We start from the raw sequence: 20,309 nt of genomic DNA, 5'->3' as shown, positions 1-20,309 counted from the left end.
ATAAGTGGCCTACATCCTGGTGGGCAAGTTTCAGGAAGGAAGGTGAGTGAAAAAGTAATGCTGGAGTCGATACTTTTTTTTGTGTGTCCATTTAGAGTAGCTGTTCTGTATATGCTAATCTTTTTTGAACAAAGTTTGAGGGTAAAATTTAATGGTTTTTTTTTAGAAATTAAAATATATTTTAGAAAATGTAGCTATCACAGCAGTAGAATCAGAATAGACCTCTCAAAATAATACTTTGATAAACAGTGGTGAACGCAAGATTCATGATTGATCCCAATCTTTAATTATCGATTTGATTTGAACTGGGAATAAATCAAATTCATTGTAAGGTACAGATGCTTAATGGAGTAGGGCCATTTTATTTCTCTTGTGCCTCTCCTAACCCCTTTGCTTATCATTTGAATCCCAATCCTCAAATCTTTCTGCTTCACCAGTTGCTTGTAAGAAAGGGCACGCTGTACTCACAAATGCCTTGCACAACTTGGTTGCTGATTTTAACACTGGAAATATCGGTTCAAGACTCTATCTTGGCTACCTCTGACTCAAAGCTCTCCATTCCCTTCCACAGTACCCTTTCCCTCAGCTTATCCCTCAAATCTTTTCCCTTGCTACCTTCTCCTCTTTGGACATATTAATTAATCTCATTAGCTTTGGTTTGCTGTCCATTTTTCTTAACTTTAGGCTAATTCCATGTTACAAGGCCTTGTACAAATGGTTCTGAAATATAGATATGCTGTAAAAACTAGTAGCAGGCAGTTTCATATTTAAATTATGTAATGCATTTATTGACAAGTTTACCTCTACACGGTTATAGCTACCTCCAGCAAAACTGCAATTCAGTACACAGGAGTAAACGACTATAATTTTTAGTACAGTAATTGCAATAACAGATTTGAAAGCAAAACTTCAATTTTTTAAATCTTTCATAGAAAGAAAATACCCTTTGCAGTATGCTCATGGCCTAACATTTCCTATTTTAGATACAACTATAAAACCCATATCAGTCATAACTTTGCATGCATCTGAAGAGAAGTAATTTCCAAATTGTGACAAAACCAGACAGAAAGGGCAGACATAATATTCCAATAGTGGATAATATTCTTGAGCTGTACCAGAAGTAATTTTTGAGGGCTCACTTTACATCTTCCCCCACCCCCCTTTACAAATGATTTAGTTCTCCAACGTTAAAGTTTGAGTTCTTAAAATAACGTGGAGATTCAATCTAATGATATAGCGAGCTCATTGAAAGACTTTTACTTTCTAGTTAAGTAAAATCATTAATTTTTTTGTTTGTAGACAGTCAAATTCAGTTCCAGATTTTTAAAAATGGGCACTCCATTTCTTGCTCCCTAATAAGATGGTAGTTGAGTGGACTTTCAACTCATCCAACCACATTCCACAGGGCAGTCCAGGGGCCGTCCAAGAATCTGGCTCATATTTTTCCATGCAATTATTCTGCATTATAGACTGAAACAAGAACAATAATCCCAATGCATAATCATAAAATAGAAAATGTAGTCTCATGGAAAAGGGACAATATGCTCCAAAGACCATTTTGGAAGCAGATTAAGGCATAGTGAAGAGAGAAACAAGACATTTCAGGTCTTTGATCCTCATTAGATAGCTAATGTTCTTCAGGTTGAAATGTTAACTCTGCTTCTCTCTCCACATATACTGCCTCCTCTGAGTTTCCAGTAATTATTGTTTTTATTTTAAATTTCTATCATCTACATGCCTTGCTTTTGGAAAATATAGATCTTAATTACAACTATTTAGCCATAATTATTTACAAAAATATTTGCAAGATGTGTACCTGTAACATATTTAGGACACATCAGAAGCATTACTCTATTTTCTACAGAAAATTAAACTCTTTATATTCACATATGCAATAACTATTGATAAATTAAAGTGCAAAAATAATTTGACCTTCTTTTAATCCAGCAGTCAATCAACCAGGCACATGGACCAGATCAAATCTGGCTTCCAATGCTTTTGCACATGCTTGTGATTCATTTGAACCATTATTCCTGCCACAGTATATGTGTATGGGGTGGTATATGAGAAAATTGGTGCACATGTAAACAGCAGCTTCCAGCCACCGAACTACAGACCATCTGGAGTCACTATCCTCATGAGAGGACATGAGAGGATAAAGAGGTAGATATGTGCGGGGGTGGTGGGAGAAAAACATCTGGTGAAGACAAGCGATTAAGCTACTTGAGTCTTTGCATCAGTAAATAGTCTATTATGCAAGCCATATCTGAACTAATTATTTAAATTGCATTCTATAAATACTGTACAGTAATCATAGTTTGGTATTTGTTGAGAAAAATGTAGAAATAGTCAATTTGATGAAACAACTTCCTCACAAAATGGTGAATGCTTAAATAAGGACAATGATCTTAATGTAGCTCTAATAACACACAGCAGATGGCATCAAAAAATGTCAACATAAGTACCAGATTTCTTGTGTAAATAAAAAAAATTAAAATAAAAACCAGCTTAAGATGCAACACACCACCAAGTGACTTCACTCTGCAATGTTCTTAACAGCTGATGAAGTAACATGTTCAGTAACAGACACAAACTTTCCTGCTTACAATAAAGCCAAGTGGGAAGAAAATTACAATTTGAAACCATGAGAAATGGCTGTCTGGCTTTTAAGATACAAAAATCAATTCATTATGCACTCGTGTTTAACTTGAGGAAGCTTGAAGGTCCTGGCTTTCCACAGCTGGCAGATGCTCCCTCCAGTATGTGAATTGACTGTAGGTGTCTGAACAGGGGAAGTCTGAGGAATGCTCTCTCTTCAGCAGCGGGAATACATGATCAACTATTTCACTCAACCTTACGTAACTGGAAAAGAAGAGTTCTGTATGAGAAACTGAATACATTAGTAACTTTATATTTACAAGAGAGTGTGTGTGCACATTCGTACACATACACATTCTTAGTGTATCCCAGTTAATGCATTTCATGGCCCTTGAAAACCAATAGGAAGATAAATCCTCAATTGCTTATGTAATAGTTAATTTCTTATTTCACTTCTGAAATACGGTCCCATTGATGACAATGGAATGGAATTTCAGAACTGAATTTTGTCTCAATTATTGTACACTTAGGTTTACTGGCAGTTTTATTTTTCAAGGGAATTATGGTTAATTAATAGGTGGTAAAGCATGAAACAATATGTCAAGTTCTCCTTGTGTGTTTTGAGGAGCTTCTACATCCATCTATCTCCCCTTTCTCATGGAAATCAAATGTTGTTGAGTATTTTTTGGTTTGGTTTGGCAGGAGAATTAACAATGGGATTCATTGTACATGATGGGAGGTGCGTACACTTTATGTTGAATAGAATTGTCATTTAACAACCTAGAATGACATCTGGCTCTTGATGTATGCAGGGATAGACTACTTCCTTTATCTTGGATATTGAAATTGAATGTTTGTCACAGCAAATAAAAATCCCATTTTGTGTCCTTTTGAGGAAAGGTTATTGATGAAGCATGTTAAGTTGATTAGTCATGGTGCAATGGATTGTGGAACTCTTGCAAGGAGTGAATTGATTGGCTTTCAGCATCCAGATCCATTAACCCTAGTGGCAGGTGTGACTCAATGTTAAAGACTCCTCCACCAATTTCAGTTTTACTTTAGCTGTTTGATGCCAAAGTTGCCAACACTGCCCTGGTCCTTTTTAAAAAGAGTCACTCTCACCTCTGGAATTCGTTTGGTTTTCTAGCGACTGCAAATAAGTCAAATTTAAACTGTTCCAGGTAGTCAGCTGCCTGAATAATGAAAAAATTGAGCAGGTAGACCTGATAAGTATTAAAGAAAGCAAACAACATGTTTGCAAAGGGGTCAAGTGCTACATGGCACCAGTAGTTTCTTGTCTAGTTGGACAATTTACTTATCTACATACAAACAGTGTATTTCACTGCACCCACAACTGTACATGAAACAGTGTGAAGAATTTTGGTCCCTTTTTCCTAACATTGGAAATAGAGCAATGGATATTTGCCAGTACAATTTCTGGGATGAGGGTATTGTCTTATAAAGATAAGAAAAAATGAAGAATGGCCTCATTCAAACTCATCATATTCCTTCGGAGGCTCGACAGTGTAGATGTTGAAACCATGCTGGAGAAACTCGGTAGGTCAAGCAGTGTACAAAATCAATTCTGTTCAGGTTCTGCCCACATTTTGCTCATACCTCGATGAAGGGCTCAAGCCCAAAATGTTGGCTATGTATCCTTTATCTTTGCTAATATAACTTGCACTGTTTGACCTGCTGAGTTTCTCCAGCAGTGTGCTTTTTACTTCAATCACTGTGTTTGCAGACTTTAAGTTGTACTTCAGGGTAGATGTTGAGATGTTTTCACCAGTGGGAAAATCCTAAATAAGGGAACATAGCTTTTAAAAAAAAAAGGGGGGAATAGTCATTTAAAACTGAGGAGTAGTAATGGTGAATCTTTAGAATTTTCTTTCCTCAAGGATAATGCCAGATCCTTATATATATTTAACATGAGGATAAACATTTTCAAAGATGAGGGATTGAGGGTTATGGGGAACTGGAGCAGGAGCTGCAGCCAAATGACTGACTAATCTTTAGGCATCTGGCTGCTTTGTGCTTGCTCCTATATTCTTGTATTCATCTTGTAGAAGTATTAGGAATGAGGTGGACAGGATGATGTTTTGGGGCTGGGAAAGTCATCCAAGGATAGTGGAGATAACCTAGAATTGGGGATTACTGTAAAACAGATGACAGCTTCAATAAAAGTAGAAAGGGTCATTGATATTTTAAGGTAGAGGTGGAAAACAGTATCCTGTCAAATGGAAATGCTCCACGAGGGAGAGATATTTTGGTCTTTGATAGACGTGGTTTAAAAAAAAAATGCAAGAGTGACCTAGTCCAATAGAGGACTAGATTCCTGGAATTTAGTAGCACTAAGGGGGAGTTCATCCAGAAACGAGGGGAGTATGGATTACATAACCTGGCAGAACAGGATTAGATTAGATAACTTGACAATGGGAATCAGAAAAACAAGCAATACTTGACTAGAGAACAGCGCGGGCAGTGGGAAATGGAAGAGAACTTGGAAGTTTGTGTATGAGGATTCAAGAGCAATGCAAAGGAGGTGGCAAGGATGGAGTGAAGGATACTTTGGGTAGCACCGTTAGCGCAATGCTATTAGACTGATCCGGGTTCGAATCCACCGCTGTCTGTAAGTCATTTGTATGTTCTTCCTGTCACTGCATGGGGTTCCTCTGTGTACTTCAGTTTTGTCTCTGGTTCAAAAGCTGTACAGGTTAGGGTGACAGGAATCTGATTTAGGCAGCGCGTACTCATGGGCCAGAAAGGGTTGTTATTGTGCTGTATCTCCAACTGGAAATACATTCGTTCCTTAGAATGAGAGCAAAGGATACTTTGCTGTTCCCATTCCTGATCTGTAACAGGTGCATCAAGTGTGATAGGGTGCAGCCAATAAGTTAGGAGAGAGCTAAAGTAGCTTTGTGGGTGCAATAAAATATATATTATATACAAAGACGACCTATTTGGTGTTGCCTCATGCACCCATGATGAGCACGTTGACTTTATCCACTTTGCTGTCGACTTTTACCCTGACCACAAATTCACTGGGACCATCTCTAGCAACACACTCCCTTTTCTCAATCCTCCTGTCTCCTTCCCAAGGGACAAACTCACCAACTCCCACATCTACCTCGACTACACCTCTTCACACCCTGACTCCTGAAAAGATTCCATTCCTTTCTCTCAATTCCTCTGTCTCCATCACATTACCAGGACTAGGTCCTCCTTGTTCAAACAATGCGACTTTACCTCTACTACTATCAACTCGGCCCTCACCAGCTTATCCTCCATTACCTGCACATCTGCCCTGGCCCCCTCTTCCTCCTTGCGCAACAAGGACAGGACTACCAGTTGGTATCTAAAATATCGTCCTCTGCCATTTCCACCGCCTCCCACATGATCTCACCACCAGATAGACATTTCTTTCCTCCCGTCTCCACATTCCACAGGGACCGCTCCCTCCGCACTCCATCATCCACTTCTCCCTCCTCTCCAATCGTCCCCTTGGCACCTACCCCTCTCACCACAGGAGATGCTCCACTTCTGCCCATACCTTATCCTTCACCACCATTCAGGACCCCAAACAGTCCTTCCAGATGAAGCAACACCACTAATGAAACTCCAGGCATCATCTACTGAATCCAGTGCTCCAGTTGTGGTCTCCTCTACATCAGATTGGGAAATTGCCTCATTAAGCACTTCAGCTTTGTCCACCACAATAATGTGGCTCTCCCAGTGGCCATCCATTTCAATTCCCAATCACTTTCCCTTGCTGACATATCTGTCCATGGAGTAATGCATTGTCAGACTGACACCACCCACAAATTGGAGGAACAACACCACACCCTCCATCTGGGTGGCATTAACATCAACTTCTCTGGTTTCCACCATCTCCATCCCCATCTCCCCTTCCTCTAGTTATGCCTCTGTTTCTCCTCCCTCCCTGTCTGTTTCCTTTCACAGAACCAAAATAAATTCTCACCTTTCCTTCCATCATGTCCAATTTAATACCTTCAATCTGCTGGTCTGGACTACTCCCCCTCCCATTTTTACTCCTTTCTCTCCCCAGTCTTTATTCAGACAACTGCCTGCTTTTTGCTTATACCTTGAAGGGCTCAGGCTCAAAATAGATCTTTATTACCTATGAACGCTGCAAGACCAGCTGAGTTCTTCCAGCATTTCTGTGTTTTTTCAAGTAAATTGTTCGACTAGAGAAGAAATAGTGCTGGACCCATTGTAATCAAATGTGGCCATGCAAACTATTGGGCCAGTGGGGTAAGTAATAGTAAATAGTGATTAGAACTCCAAATTTCACTATTGGTAATGAAGAGATAGCAATGGTCTGGAAGTTAAACTGGTGTCAATGCAATTAGGCATGATTTGGCAAAAGTAGACTGGATGTTATTTAAAAGTGAGACAGAATTGAAGGCCAATGTATTCCCAAATGGTGAAAGATAAGGGAGCAAGTTCAAATAATCCTGGATGTCAAGTGGTAGCTACAGTTGGATGAAGAATGAAGGGGAAACATAGAAGACATAGATAACTGAAAATGGAAAAGGACCATCAAGAATATTGAAAGTGTCAAGGAGTATTTAAAAAAATAAATAAATTAGAGGGCAAAAGAAAGGCACAAAATATCACTAAAAGACTATTTTGAGGGTGAAAGGATAAGCAGGGAAGAGTAGGGCCCATAGGGAACCAAAGGGCTAAAGTATGAGTGGAGCTAGGGGTCAAAACGCAAGATCTTAAATGATTCACAGAGGAGAGAGCATTTTAATTTTAGAATTCCGGGAGGAGGACAGTGAAATTCTCAAACATATTTCCAGTAAAAGGCTTTAAATGTCCTTGTGGGCTTATGGGTGAATAAATCCCCAAGGTCTGATGAGATGCATCTTGAGCTGCTACAATAGACAAAGGAAGAAAATGGAGTCCTAACTGATTTTTCAAATCTTCACTGACCAAGGTAAAGTATCAGAATACCAGAAGACAGCAAATGTGGTGCCTTTATTTCAGAGCAGTAGGGTAAGCCTGATCTTCGTGATTGGGAAGTTGCTGGAAAATTCTGAAATGTATGATCAATCAAAATGATCAGCTGATCTTGTCTGACCAATCTGATTGAATTTCCAAAGAGGCAATGAAGACAAAGGTAGTGCAATTTGATTAGTAATGCATGGAATTCAGTGGGACTGCCAAGATCCTACATGGTCCAAAGAGTTTGAGTCCATGGAATCCTAAGCAAATTATTTTTGTGATTGGAAGCCAGTGAGTATTGGTATACCACAGGCATCAATGCTAACACCATTAGAGTTAGGGATTTACAGTAATGATTTGGATGTTGAAGGTATAATTAGTAGATGTGAAAATGAGAGATGAAATAATAGGGTTATTATACAGTTCTAGTGGATTTCAGTTTTCCGTATTAACTGGCAGACCCAAGCACCAAAGGGTAAGAAGGGGCATAATTTTTTAGGCTTATTCTGGAGAGTTTTCTTACCACAAGGGAAGGAGCATTTCTAAACTTTATCTTGGGTATTGTAGCTAGTAAATTGGAGGGATTACTTTAGAGATAATGACCATATATTTTAAAGTAGTTTGGCTAATGGATAAAGATGTACCAAGAATAAAGTTCTTAAATTGAGGAGGGGTGGGGTTGGAAAGAACAGGCCAATTTCATTAACATAAAGGAAGACCTAGCAAAACAAAGTTAAGGCTACATCTGCAGAGCAGAAAGCATTTAAAGGAAAAATAACAAGAGGGACAGCCAGCATGTCCCTGATAGGGTAAAAGCCAGAGGTATTAAGTGCAGGAAGCCTTGAATGTTGAGGGGTATCAAGGGTTGATTAAGAAAAATGAAGCATACGACAGATGCAGGGAATTAATGACAGGGTAGGCTTTACAAAGTGCATGAAAGGTATAAGGAAATGCTTAATAAACTTAGGAGGGGGGGTTGGTGGTGGGAGGTCACAAGAATTCACTGATAGGATTGAGGTAATTATGAAAATATTCTGCAACTAGCTAGAGGGCAAATGAAAAATTAAGGGAAATAATGTTCCATAAAGAACAATAGGGCAATAATTTTCATTGGTATTCACAAAGGGATCAGACTTTGTCGATGAGAAAATTCAGAAAAGGGGTAGGCAAAAGTTGAGTGCATGAGTCCATTAATAAAAAGGAGATGCTTCAATATCTTCCTGACCTTAAAGGTGGATGAATATTCCAAGACGAGATGGCTACAACGAGAAGTAAGGGAAGAGATTTCTGGGGCTCTGGCTGAGATTTTTTCATATTCATTGGACACGTGTTTAATACCAAATGATTGAAGAGCAGGAAACAAGGTTCACTTTATCAAGAAAAACTTTAGGGAATAACCTGGTAACTATAAATAAGTGTGTCTAACATCAGTGTAGGTAAGAGACTGAAAAATATTCTGAGGATTAATAATTACTTGTAAAGGAAAGAACTAATTAGAGACAGCCAAAATGGTTTTTTTTAAAAAGGGCAGATTTTGTCTGACCAAAACAACTGAATTCTTTGGAGGTAATGACATGTCTTGTTAAGGACAGAGCAGATGATGTGATTCACTTAGGAATATTTGACAGGATTCCACATAGGAGACTAGTTCAAAAAGTTGGGATCCAGAGCAAGTTGACAAACTGGATCCAAAAACCTTGCAATGGGAAATGGTGGGTGATGGTAGAGTTGGTTTTGCAATTGGATGCTTGTGGCTCATGATGTCTCACGAGGATCTGTGCTTGCTCCCTTTCTGTTTGAAGTATATGTGAGTCACTTTGATGAGGAGGGCAGGATCAGCAAGTTTATGAACGACACAATGAGTGGAGTTGTTGATGTATGGAAGGTAGACTTAATCATGAATGGTAAGGAGTATTGAAGAAATTTGACAATTTTGAGTATGTCCATAGATCCTTCAAGATGGAAATGCAGGTAGAGGAGTCATGTGATGGAGTAGTGGCCGGTTGGGAAAACCAGCCCTCTCCAGGAAAACAGGAAAAAAAGTTAGAAAAAGACAAAGCACAACAAAAATAAAATAGAAGAAATAGAAGATAAAATTAGAGAAGAGGAGGAGGATGGCATCCAAGAAGGAGAAAATAAAAACAACTGGAATAAAAGTTGAAAAATCACCGAAGAAGAAAGAAGGCCTTACCTGCACGAAGGAACAGGATGCTATGGTGGCGAGGAGCACCCAACCCCAGAGGTCAGTGCCTGCCCTACGGAGTTGCGACTCACCTGCCAGTGGGCTTCAAAAATGGCTCTCGGAGCCAAACAGAAGTGCGCAACCAACAGGAAAAAAGAGGACACAGATGGAAGGGGGCCAAGCAGAGGAGCAGGCAGCCGGAGTGCGAACAGCTGAGGGACGCCCGATAACAGGGCGCTCAGCTGGAAGATGAGAAAGGCAGCAGAGAATGGAGCGACATGGGAGAGATGACTGGCAAGAAGATCAACAGCAGGAGGCACAACAGAGGAGTAGCCCAAGAGGGGAGGATCAGCAACAAGATGCAAGCAGATCCACAGGAAAAACAGAAGAAACACAGACACAAAGAAGAGAAGAAGACACAAACACAGGTACAGACACAGAAGAAGACCAAGATCTTCAAAGAAATAGAAGGTAAAACTGATGGATAGAATTTAAGTTTTTTTTGAAGAACAAATGAGGTCATTAATAGAATGGTTAGCTTGAGAATTTAAGGTAATTAAAAGGAAAATGAAAAGAACAGAAGATAAAATGCAAAGGTTAGAACTGGTAGTGACAGAAATAGGGAAAAGAGTAGAGAATGTGGAAGAACGAAAAACGGGTGTAGAAATGGAAGTAAATGACTTAAGAGAAAAATTGGAAGAAAGTGACAAAAAAATTAAAGAGACGCAAGAGTTGTTATCTCAGAAAATTGATAAGTTGGAAAATTATAGTAGACGAAACAACAAAAATAGTGGGTCTGAAGGAGGGTGAAGAAAGCACAGACATGAAGGAATTTATAAAAGGATGGATCCCAAAGGTCCTGGGAATGACAGAAATACAGGAAGAAATGGAAATAGAAAGGGCTCACAGAGCACTAGCTCCGAAACCACAGGCACATCAAAAACCAAGGTCCATCTTAGTAAAATTTTTGAAATATACAAGAGAAAACATACTGGAACGGGCAAAGAATAAAGTTAGAGAAGACAATAAACCATTGGAATACAGGGGTCAAAAAATATTTTTTTATCCAGACATAAGTTTTGAACTCTTAAAGAAGAGGAAAGAGTTTAAATCAGCAAAAACTATTTTATGGAAAAAAGGTTACAAATTAATGTTAAAACATCCAGCTGTACTTAAAATATTTATACCCGGGGAGCAAAACAGACTGTTCTCGGATCCAGAGGAACCGTTAGAATTCGCAGAAAGTTTGCAAGTCGGAAGAAGAGATGAAGAGGTGTAATAAGAATGAAGAACGGCAATAAAGTATATATAAAGATGTAAAAACAATGTATATAAAGAACTAAAGAGGGAAAACAGAAGGGAAGGAAGGAAGTAAGGATGGAAAAAAGAGAACTTTGTTTTGTGTTTGTATATTAAAAAAAGTAATGTTTTCTGGGGAGGGCTCGGGGGTGGGGGGGAGGGAAGAACCATCACTGCAAAATCAGTTGACGCTGCGAGCAAGATCGCAATCCAAATGAAAAGGAGAGTTGTGGTTACCCGGCAAAGAATAAGGGGAAACTCTGAGAGGGAGGGAACTTTTGGGGTTAAGGTGTGGGAATCACGGGGGTACTTTATGTTTTAAATGTGTTGTGTACATTAAGTTTAATAAGAGTAAACTAAGAGATGAAAAGGGGGATGGAGGTGGTGAAGAGGTGGAAAAGAAATATAAGCAAGATATAAGATGGCCATGTTGAACTATATGACTATAAACATTAATGGAATACATAACCAAATTAAAAGGAAGAAGCTACGAAATTTATTCTAAATCAGATACTAAATGAAATTACATAAAATAACATACCAAAAAAAAGCAGAGATATTTCTTTTGGATAACATAAGTAAGGAATTGGGCCTCAAATTGGATAAAGCACAAAAAAAATCATTGTGATGGCCTTGGCGGTAGCAAAGAAATGTATATTATCGGCTTGGAAAATGGAAGAGAGCATGAGTGTGCAGCAATGGTACATGGAAATGAATAAATGTATTCCATTGGAAAAAATAACATATAATTTAAAAAATAAAGTCACAATGTTTGAACAAATTTGGGAACCATACATGGAACATATCAGAGAGAGCATGCCTAGGGCCTCCATCCCCTAAAATGAAAATGATAAGAAGACAAAACTACTAGATTCAATGTGTAATAAATAGATGACGCATTATTCTTGTTTATTTTCCTTTGCGTTAAGATATTGTTTTGTGTGGTTGTATTGTATATGTTAAACACCAAAGGGTTTTTTTTTTGGGGGGGTAGGTGGGTAGAGGGAAGGGAGAAACGTTTGTACATACTTTGGTTGACATGATTCACGGTGCGAAAATTTTTTTTTAAATTTTTTAAAAAGATGGAAATGCAGGTGAAGATGCATGGGACCTTAATTGATCAGGGGAGTGATTGAAAAATAAATAATTATACTCCAAATTCATTAATCCTTGGTCAGACCTCAACTGACATTGCATGTAACTCTGGTCCTCAAAGTAAAAGAGGATAAAGCACTGGAGAGAATGCAGAAGAAATTCACCAGGATATTGTCTGCTATGGAGCAGTTCTGTTATGAGGAGACAGGAGAAACTCTGCCTGTTTGATTGTGCATCTGAGGAAGTTAACGAGGAGCATGATGGAGGAATGCCAAATTGACAGATATAGTTAAGGGAAAAGTTTCTGCAATCAAAGTTAGATAAAACAAGAGGATGCAGGTTTATGGCACTGAGGGAGAAAATAAATTAAGAGGGGATATGAGGGAGCCTTCTTTCACCCTGGAGTTCACGGCTTCAGAGAGGGGTTGAAGCTGGATCATTGACCGTATTTAAGTACTGTGAATAAACACTTGAATTGTCTAGGCATAGAGGGCTATAGACCAAATGCTGGGCAATGGGATTAATACAGAAGGATGAATATTGGTTATCATGAATAAGTTGGGCTGAATATCTTGTTTCTATACCAAACAATTCTATGACCTGGTATTTGATGGTTTGGAGTTTGTGAGGAGGGTAGTGCTCGATGACAGGACAATAATTGAACAGTTGAGCAATTATTGAGTTTAATCCTAGTAAATGTGAGGTGATGCACGTTGGAAGGGCTAATAAAAGTAGAACAAACATAGTGAAGGATCAAGTCCTAGGCAGGGATCCTAAGGATCCCTGAAGGTGGCAAATGAAAGTATATGGGTTACTTGCCTTCATTAACTTGGCCATAGAATACAAATACAGGGAGGTCTTAATGCAACGATAAATTATTGGAAAGGCTGCAACTGGAATATTGTTCAGTTCTAGTCATCACAAAATATAGGAAGGATGTGATGATTGCACTGAAGAGGATGTAGGGATTCACAAGAATATTGCTTGGGATGGAATGATTCCATTAAAAGGAGAGACTGGATAATTTTTCCTGCGAGGAGGCTGACAGGAAACCTGATTAAAAAGGTCTTTATTTTTAAAAAAAGCACAGACTAGCTGATTAAAACAAAACTTTTCCACATACCAAAGGTGTCTAAGAAGAACAGATGAAGTTTACCTGAGGAACATTTTTTTCAACCTGAAATGGTTGGTACTGAAACACTGCCCATGGTCTGGATGAGGCAGGCATTCTCACAACAGTAAAGTATCTGGATGAGGACTTGAATCACCAAGGCAAAGAAAGCTATGGAGCAAGTACTGGTAAATTATAATATAGACGAGTGGTCGAGAAACAGCATGAGCTCGTTGGGTCTACTTTTGTGTTGAATGTATGACCATGACAATTAAACTTAGAAATAATATGTCCCAGTATCTGGAAATGTATTGAGGGTGTGCACAGTTAGCACAACACTATTACATTGCCATTGACTGGGGTTCCAATCCGGCGCTGTCTGTAAGGAATTTGTATGTTTTCCCTGTGTCTGCATGGGTTTCCTCCAGGCACTCCAGTTTCCTCCTATTGTTCAAAATATACTGGGTTTGTAGGTTAATTACATGCAATTGGGTGGCATGGCTCACGGGCCAAAAGGGCCTGTTACCATACTGTATGTCTCAACTACAATAAATTAAATTCCATGCTTAAGCATTGTATACAAAATAATTCTTGAAGAAAAAAGTGCATTTCTACAATAAATTAGATAATGCATGTCTACTCACGATGATACATTGGTCTTTGCATGTTCCTGTATTAGTTCACCTTTTGGATTGACTGTAAAAATTCTGTTTATAGGGACACCAACTTGTTTATAAGAATAAACATCCTGTTTAGGAGGGGGGGAAATAAGAAAAAGTCTCAGCTCATTTATAATATGATCCATTACACAGCTGCAATTCACTTCAAAAGCAGATGAGATGTCTCTGATTTGTATTACCCTTGGGAATGTATTTATTCAGAACAGTCTGCAGATTTGAATGGTACAAAATGATCGTACAAATAGATTAAATAAGAGCCATTACAAAAAATCTGAAGCATTTAATTACTCATAAGGCAACAAGGCTGAAATAATAAAACCTTGAGCAAATAACTTTTTTTAAACATGGTCTCCCCCTCATGATACTCTGAGATGTTGTCAGAACTGAATTAATTGAAGAGGGTTTTCTAAGAAAGGAGAATGCTTGCATTTGATTACAGTGATAACTTGAGGCTCTCCCTCCCACTGGAGCTAGGTTTCTGTCATTACACTTTTTCTCAGGGAAAAAGCCAAGGCTGATAGTGACAAGTTTATTCAGCCTGGCACACTCGCACACTGTACAAATGCTTCTGAATACAATCTTGCATCTGTCAACTGGGTAAATAACACCTAGTCAGAAATCTCACCCATCATTCTCATCTCTTTTAATTTAAAATAAAAACAGCAATGACATTTTTAGATGCTGGGATTTCCTAAAAAATTCTGGATATAAAACAAAAATTACACTACTAATTTTAAAACAGTAGAAAATGCCAAATCTGGTTGTAAATTTGTGAAAAAGGTTTCAGAAAATATATTAATTATTATTTTGCAATCCAAACCTACATATCTACTGAAAGCACCAAACAATCGAAAAAGAGCCCTTTCATTATAGAGCAAGGACTATGGAAGAATAAGGTGGTTTTGCTAGCATTGTTTAGGGGGAAATGTCCCCTAAGACTTGAAACACAGCAAGAGGCTGTGTAGGATCATAGCATCACCCTTGGCAATTAGAGCAAGATCCTACTACCAGGGTCTTCCAGTTTACAGTGCAATCTCCAGCGATTTATCAGTATGCCCAAGTATTCTGAATCTCACACAGACAATAAAAGGAGGCGAATGAAGAGAGTCCACCCAACAGCCACTTTAGTGGCCTTGAAAGAAGCAGGCAGGTGTTCATAGGGCTGATGGGAATTTCTAGCAGTGCCAGATCTGGCGTCTCTTTTCTGATTTCCGATGGAGTCAATGATGAGCATCTGCTGGAACAGCTGCAGAAATTCTGTGTCAAGTAACAAGTGCCACTTGGGTAAGCAGACTGTTCTGCTCTGTTAACATCTAAAATGTACAGATGAGAAATTGCTATGCAGCCCATCAAGAAATAGGCTTTCGTTGTACTGCATTGCAACGACAAATCTATTAATTCTCACCACTCCATTTTATCTGCCAAGTAAAAAATTAATTCTCACCAATTTATTTGATCTGCCAAGTAAAATATCTTCAGCAGCCAAGATGAATTAGGTAATAATTCCAGGATACAAAATCTGATGTTTTTAAACCTTACTGGAGTTTATATGAAATTGCTGTCGAAGGATGTATGTGGGCAGACAGAAAATGTTGATGATAAACTATCCCATATGCATTTATTTATCATGAATCTATCATTCATAATTTTTCAGGAACAGAGAATGGGCTGCGTATCTAGAATCTACTATCTGAATTTTCAGAACCACCACAGGTTTTCCTGAGCTACAGAATTAATTCACAATTCTGCTGGAGGCCTTTGTTTCCACGTGTGCCTCAATTATCACCAATGCAAACCACCAACAAGTGTCCCTATCCCTCACACATCCCAACTCAAAATTTGGAACTTGATTAAAAGGGTCTTCTCGTTCTGGTGAAAGGGTATTGATCCAAGAATCTAATCGTTTCCCTCTGTACAGTTGTTGGCTAACTATCTCAGTGTTCCCTTCATTTTCTAATTCGTTTCCAGTGTTTATGCTTCGGTTTAATTTATCTTGTGCAACCTTCACTTACAACTCCAGAGGGGGTTAAATAACATGAAAAGCACAAACACAAATTTAAACCATTTTAAAACCTTGTGTAGAATTGATGAATGTTTTAAAAATCACAGTATTTCAGTAATAAATCAAATTTATAATCTCACCTAGTTCAGGAGATTTTGATTTGCATGCAGACTTCAGATCTGCACAGTTTGTAAATTTTCATTCCTCTGATGCAGAAAGAGAATCATATAGCATGGAATTATCCCTTTAGCCCAGCTTGTCTATGCTGACTAACCTGGTATTCTGGGCTTGTCCAATTTGCCTGGGTCAAGAAGCAGCTACAGGGAGCAGCTGGTAGATTCAACTGTAGGGAGTAGAGGTGCTTAACCCTTTATCCGGGATTCCAAACACCCAGTAACCTCCAAAAACCAGCACTTTTTCGGTAGATGACATCTGCTTATCAAATATGGTTTTTACACACAAGTACTTTCCTGTAATACATTAGTAAACTTGCCTCCGGAATAGCCGTTTACACTAAATAAAGTTGAGTTGCAGTGATTTTGGAGGCTGGACATTTGAAGTGGGGGTAGATTAAATGAAATATAACTGAGTTAAAAAATGTGAAAATCACACATGACAAAAATTATCAATAGGTGGATTAATAAAAGATATGACATGAGGGGATGGCTGCATGGCCTCCCTGGATGTTCATTGGAAACGCCAACATCGCACCTGGTGTTTTTTTTTAAAAAGGGGTGGAAGAGGGAGGGGAAGAAACATCACATGTACGTAGATTGTTGGAGGACATCTACATTTTCAAGCAGTTTATGGTGTTATTTCCTTGTTTATTGATGGAAAATAAAATATTCAAAAATGTGCAAATATTCTGTTTTCAGAGAGCGACACCCCTGCACCCAGTGGGAGAAAAGCTGGCACAATGCAGGAGCAATGGCAGTCTTACTTACCCATAATCCCTCAAGCAGTTGGAACTGCTCTGGCACTTGTAGAGTGGATCCAGCTGCATGGAGGGTTATGAGTAACGAAGACAGCCATCGCTGCGATTTGGTGTGGCATTCCAGTGAATTCTGGGCTCAACAGCACTGTACCCTTGCAGCCGTGTCAGAAGTTAGAAGGGGGGGTGGGGGAAAATGGACAGCGCTGTGCTTCCAGGGTATGCCCAAGGGCTGGACCGATAAGCTAGTGGTGTGCCTTAAAGCTGCTGTTGCCCAGTCCCACCACCCTAATGCCCATTCCTTCTGCAGCTCTGCACTGAAGGGGTGGCCTCTCATTCCAGAGCCCACTTGACCTTTATCACTCACCTCGTGTCCAGCCTTTTGCCCTGCTTTGCCACTGGCTCGGAGCAGCCGACCCTGGCTGTTTGTTGGCTGAGCTCCTGGGCCACCCCGTCGCTTCTGACCTCCACCTGACCAACCTGCTGGTCGAAAGCCTCCTGTATGGCGTACGTCAAACCACTGCTCAGCCCAGTCAGCATCACTTCCCCCTCCACCCCACCATGACACGTGCTCGACCTGACCTAGGACACAAAATATTCCTTGGTGGGGGTAGGGGAATTGCACCGATGGACAGTAGGGTGGGGAGGGGGAAGAGATGGATGGCGGGGGCTAGGAGCGAGGCATTTACTTAAAGGGACAGTCTTTAAAATTATTCCAAAATCCGGAAGATTCTGAACAACGGCAGGTGTCTGGTCCCAATAATCCCAGATAAAAGGTTAAGCACCTGTACCTGAACCTGGAAAAAAAGCATCCCATGCAAATATTTGCACTAAAATTTAATTGTTATGGTTTAAAGCCCTGCATGGTTAACATGCATGGCAGTCCTGACTGATAACCTAGTGAGAACCATGACCAAATGAAGCATGTCAGAATGTACTATTGTACAGCTTAACTTACATTAGATCGGTTTCCAAAAGCAGCATAAAAAGGTTCTTTATTTGGATAAAAGAGATTTCTGATGTCTGTTAGACAGTGAATCTTGAACTTTTCAGGCTTCTTTTCAATTACTTCTCTAAAATAAGGAAAAAAAAATCAAATACATAGTTAGCAACTTGGGATAATACTCAAAGCAATAGATCTTGACCAATAAGGATCTTGATCTTCATCAAGAGGCCACATACATTCCTTTCATGTTAATATTTTGATTCTATAAACTAGGTGTCATTTTAATAACGTAATTCGAATCTGATTTTTAGTTAATGCAATTCTATTCAGAAGGGTGAAGACTTCTAGTGCTTAAATCTGAAAGAACAATTCTAAGACTACATTAGGTATGAGCACAGTGGCAGGTGACAGTAACAAATTCAGTTCTTTTGAACACAATGGAGAAAAAAAACATTTTACATCATTGCAGAAGGAGCCAGAGAGATATCAATGAAGAATGAGATTGAAAAACAGGAAACTAATAAAGCAATAGAAGTTACGTTACCTGTGCAAGGCTGAGAAAACACTACTGGGACATAGCAATAAAGGGCCCTTTGGCAACACTGTCCCCTTCTCATTAACCCAATGCAAATATCCTCGAGTCATATCAGCCATCCCAATAGCTCGAGCCGAGCAATACAGAAACTTGTACCCATTTCTGCAGGAAAATTTAAACAATACATTTAGTCACTGGTATTTTCTTCGCTTTCAAACCACTACAGGCACTCGACAACGGAATAGTCAATAACCATCACGATCCTGGCCTGGTGTACAAATGATTAATTTTATTTTTAACTTTGCAGTCGACAACTACCAGCATTTCTCAGCCAATGCCACAAGCTGAGTCTCTGAAGGGCCTTGCCACCTCCAAAACCTCGTCACCAAAGCAAGGATCCAAGTTTGGTTGTCTATCTCTGGACTGGGGAAGTGATTTGTGAAGTTACCAAGCAATCTGCTAGGTAGGCAACTTGATTGGTTTCTTCTAGATTATGCTATCATAAGGCTTTAATGATTCCAGCAAGGCACCTGCTCATATAAATGCACTTACCAAATCAGTGAGTAATATGTTCCTAATGGTCCAAGTGCATTCTTTTAATTGAACCTCTGTTGCCATAATTCCCTCTCTGCAGAAAGCTAGAGTAGGGATATTTGGTGGTGAACAGAGACAAGTGATGTGGATTTTCCTCAATTTTCTATATTTGTTCAAAGAAACCATTTAGTTCAAGTGCATTTTATACTGGAAAAACCTAACCTCCAACATAGAGAAATGGCAACAAGGCTAGCTCAAAATTCACAAACTAAAAACTAAACAAAATAATTAACATCTTGCAGTAGTTACCCTTGCATGTCAGGAAGCCAATGGTATCCATCCCACACCATTCTCTCGATCACTTTTTGTTAAGAGCATCACAAACTGATTTATTTGCAGGCTTAAGTGGAGATGAAAGGTCCCATGCTCCTTTTACACAATATATAGGTTGAGTACCCCTTAGCTGAAATGCATCGGAGCAGAAGTGTTTCAGATTCTGGATTTTGAAATACTATGTTTAGGGTAACTAAGCAGCACAGTAGCACCAGCAGAATGCTTGTATCATCTGTTAAACAACGGCAGGCTTTCAGTCTCTACCTACGATACTGTGTTTTGATCAAAAGGTCAAAGTACACTGTATTTTATTTTTTCAATGCAATAATGTTGCTGGTCATGTTACACTCAAACATGGCATTTTAGGTGGAGACGAATGACAGATTTCACATGAAAATAATGTTTTGTACTAACCAAAAAAAAAAAAAAAAACAATCTCTGCTTACAAAGGAAAATAAATGCAGCACCAAATATGAGAAATTTTGCTGGCCGGCTTTTTAAAATGTTTCCTCCAGTCATCACAGTAAGTAATGCACATAGGTCTGGTGGTGATGACGGTTGATAACAAACTGGCATCAACAGAGGGTCAGAGACCCACATGGGCAAGTGAGATCAGGTGTGGAATTTTGCCCAAACAAATACATACGTACAGTGGTTTACCATAATATCTTTACCTCCTATAAGACACTGCGAAACCTGCTGAGTCCCTCCAGCATGTTTGTGTTTTTCCCCACAATCACAGCATCTACAGAATTTTTTCTGTGGTTTCACTCTATTTGTCTTTGCAACAGTGACTCGATATCAAAATACTTTTTAATCCTGACTGGTAGGGCACTTGACAAAAGTAAAGAGAACTACCCATGTGCAGATTTATTCCGTAGGTGTTGAGAAAAGGATAAAACTGGCCTGTTCATTTAAATTCTAGTGAAAAAAAAATCACTGAATTTCACTTTCTTTCTCTCTCAACATTGGCAGCCTGATGTTGAGCATTTCCTGGTTTTATTTCTATTTCTGATGTATTAGTGTGGACTTCAACTTTCAGCACTCTTCATGCTGTGGCCTTTCCAGACTTACCAAACAAATAATATTTGACAG

General features: G+C 39.1%; 1 protein-coding gene across 6 annotated transcripts in view; it reads right to left on the bottom strand.

Annotated features, from left to right (window-relative positions):
* Nucleotides 1-759: 759 nt before the first annotated feature.
* lpin1a (lipin 1a) overlaps nt 760-20,309 on the bottom strand; it is a 122,067-nt gene continuing 102,517 nt past the window's right edge. For 5 of the 6 annotated variants that reach the window (XM_069886321.1, XM_069886325.1, XM_069886322.1 and 2 more), the window contains 4 exons: nt 18,357-18,509; nt 17,825-17,939; nt 13,898-14,001; nt 760-2,862 (listed from right to left, as the gene is read on the bottom strand). In XM_069886321.1, coding sequence (XP_069742422.1) covers nt 2,703-2,862; nt 13,898-14,001; nt 17,825-17,939; nt 18,357-18,509 — 532 coding nt within the window. In that variant the 3' untranslated portion in view covers nt 760-2,702. The remainder of the gene's footprint in view (nt 2,863-13,897; nt 14,002-17,824; nt 17,940-18,356; nt 18,510-20,309) is intronic. The other variant, XM_069886327.1, reaches the window with a different exon arrangement.

Source organism: Narcine bancroftii, chromosome 6 (genome assembly GCF_036971445.1).
Source record: "Narcine bancroftii isolate sNarBan1 chromosome 6, sNarBan1.hap1, whole genome shotgun sequence".
Taxonomy (NCBI): Eukaryota; Metazoa; Chordata; class Chondrichthyes; order Torpediniformes; family Narcinidae; genus Narcine; species Narcine bancroftii.
The sequence above is the reverse complement of the archived record's forward strand: the minus strand, read 5'-3'. Positions and strand labels throughout refer to the sequence as shown.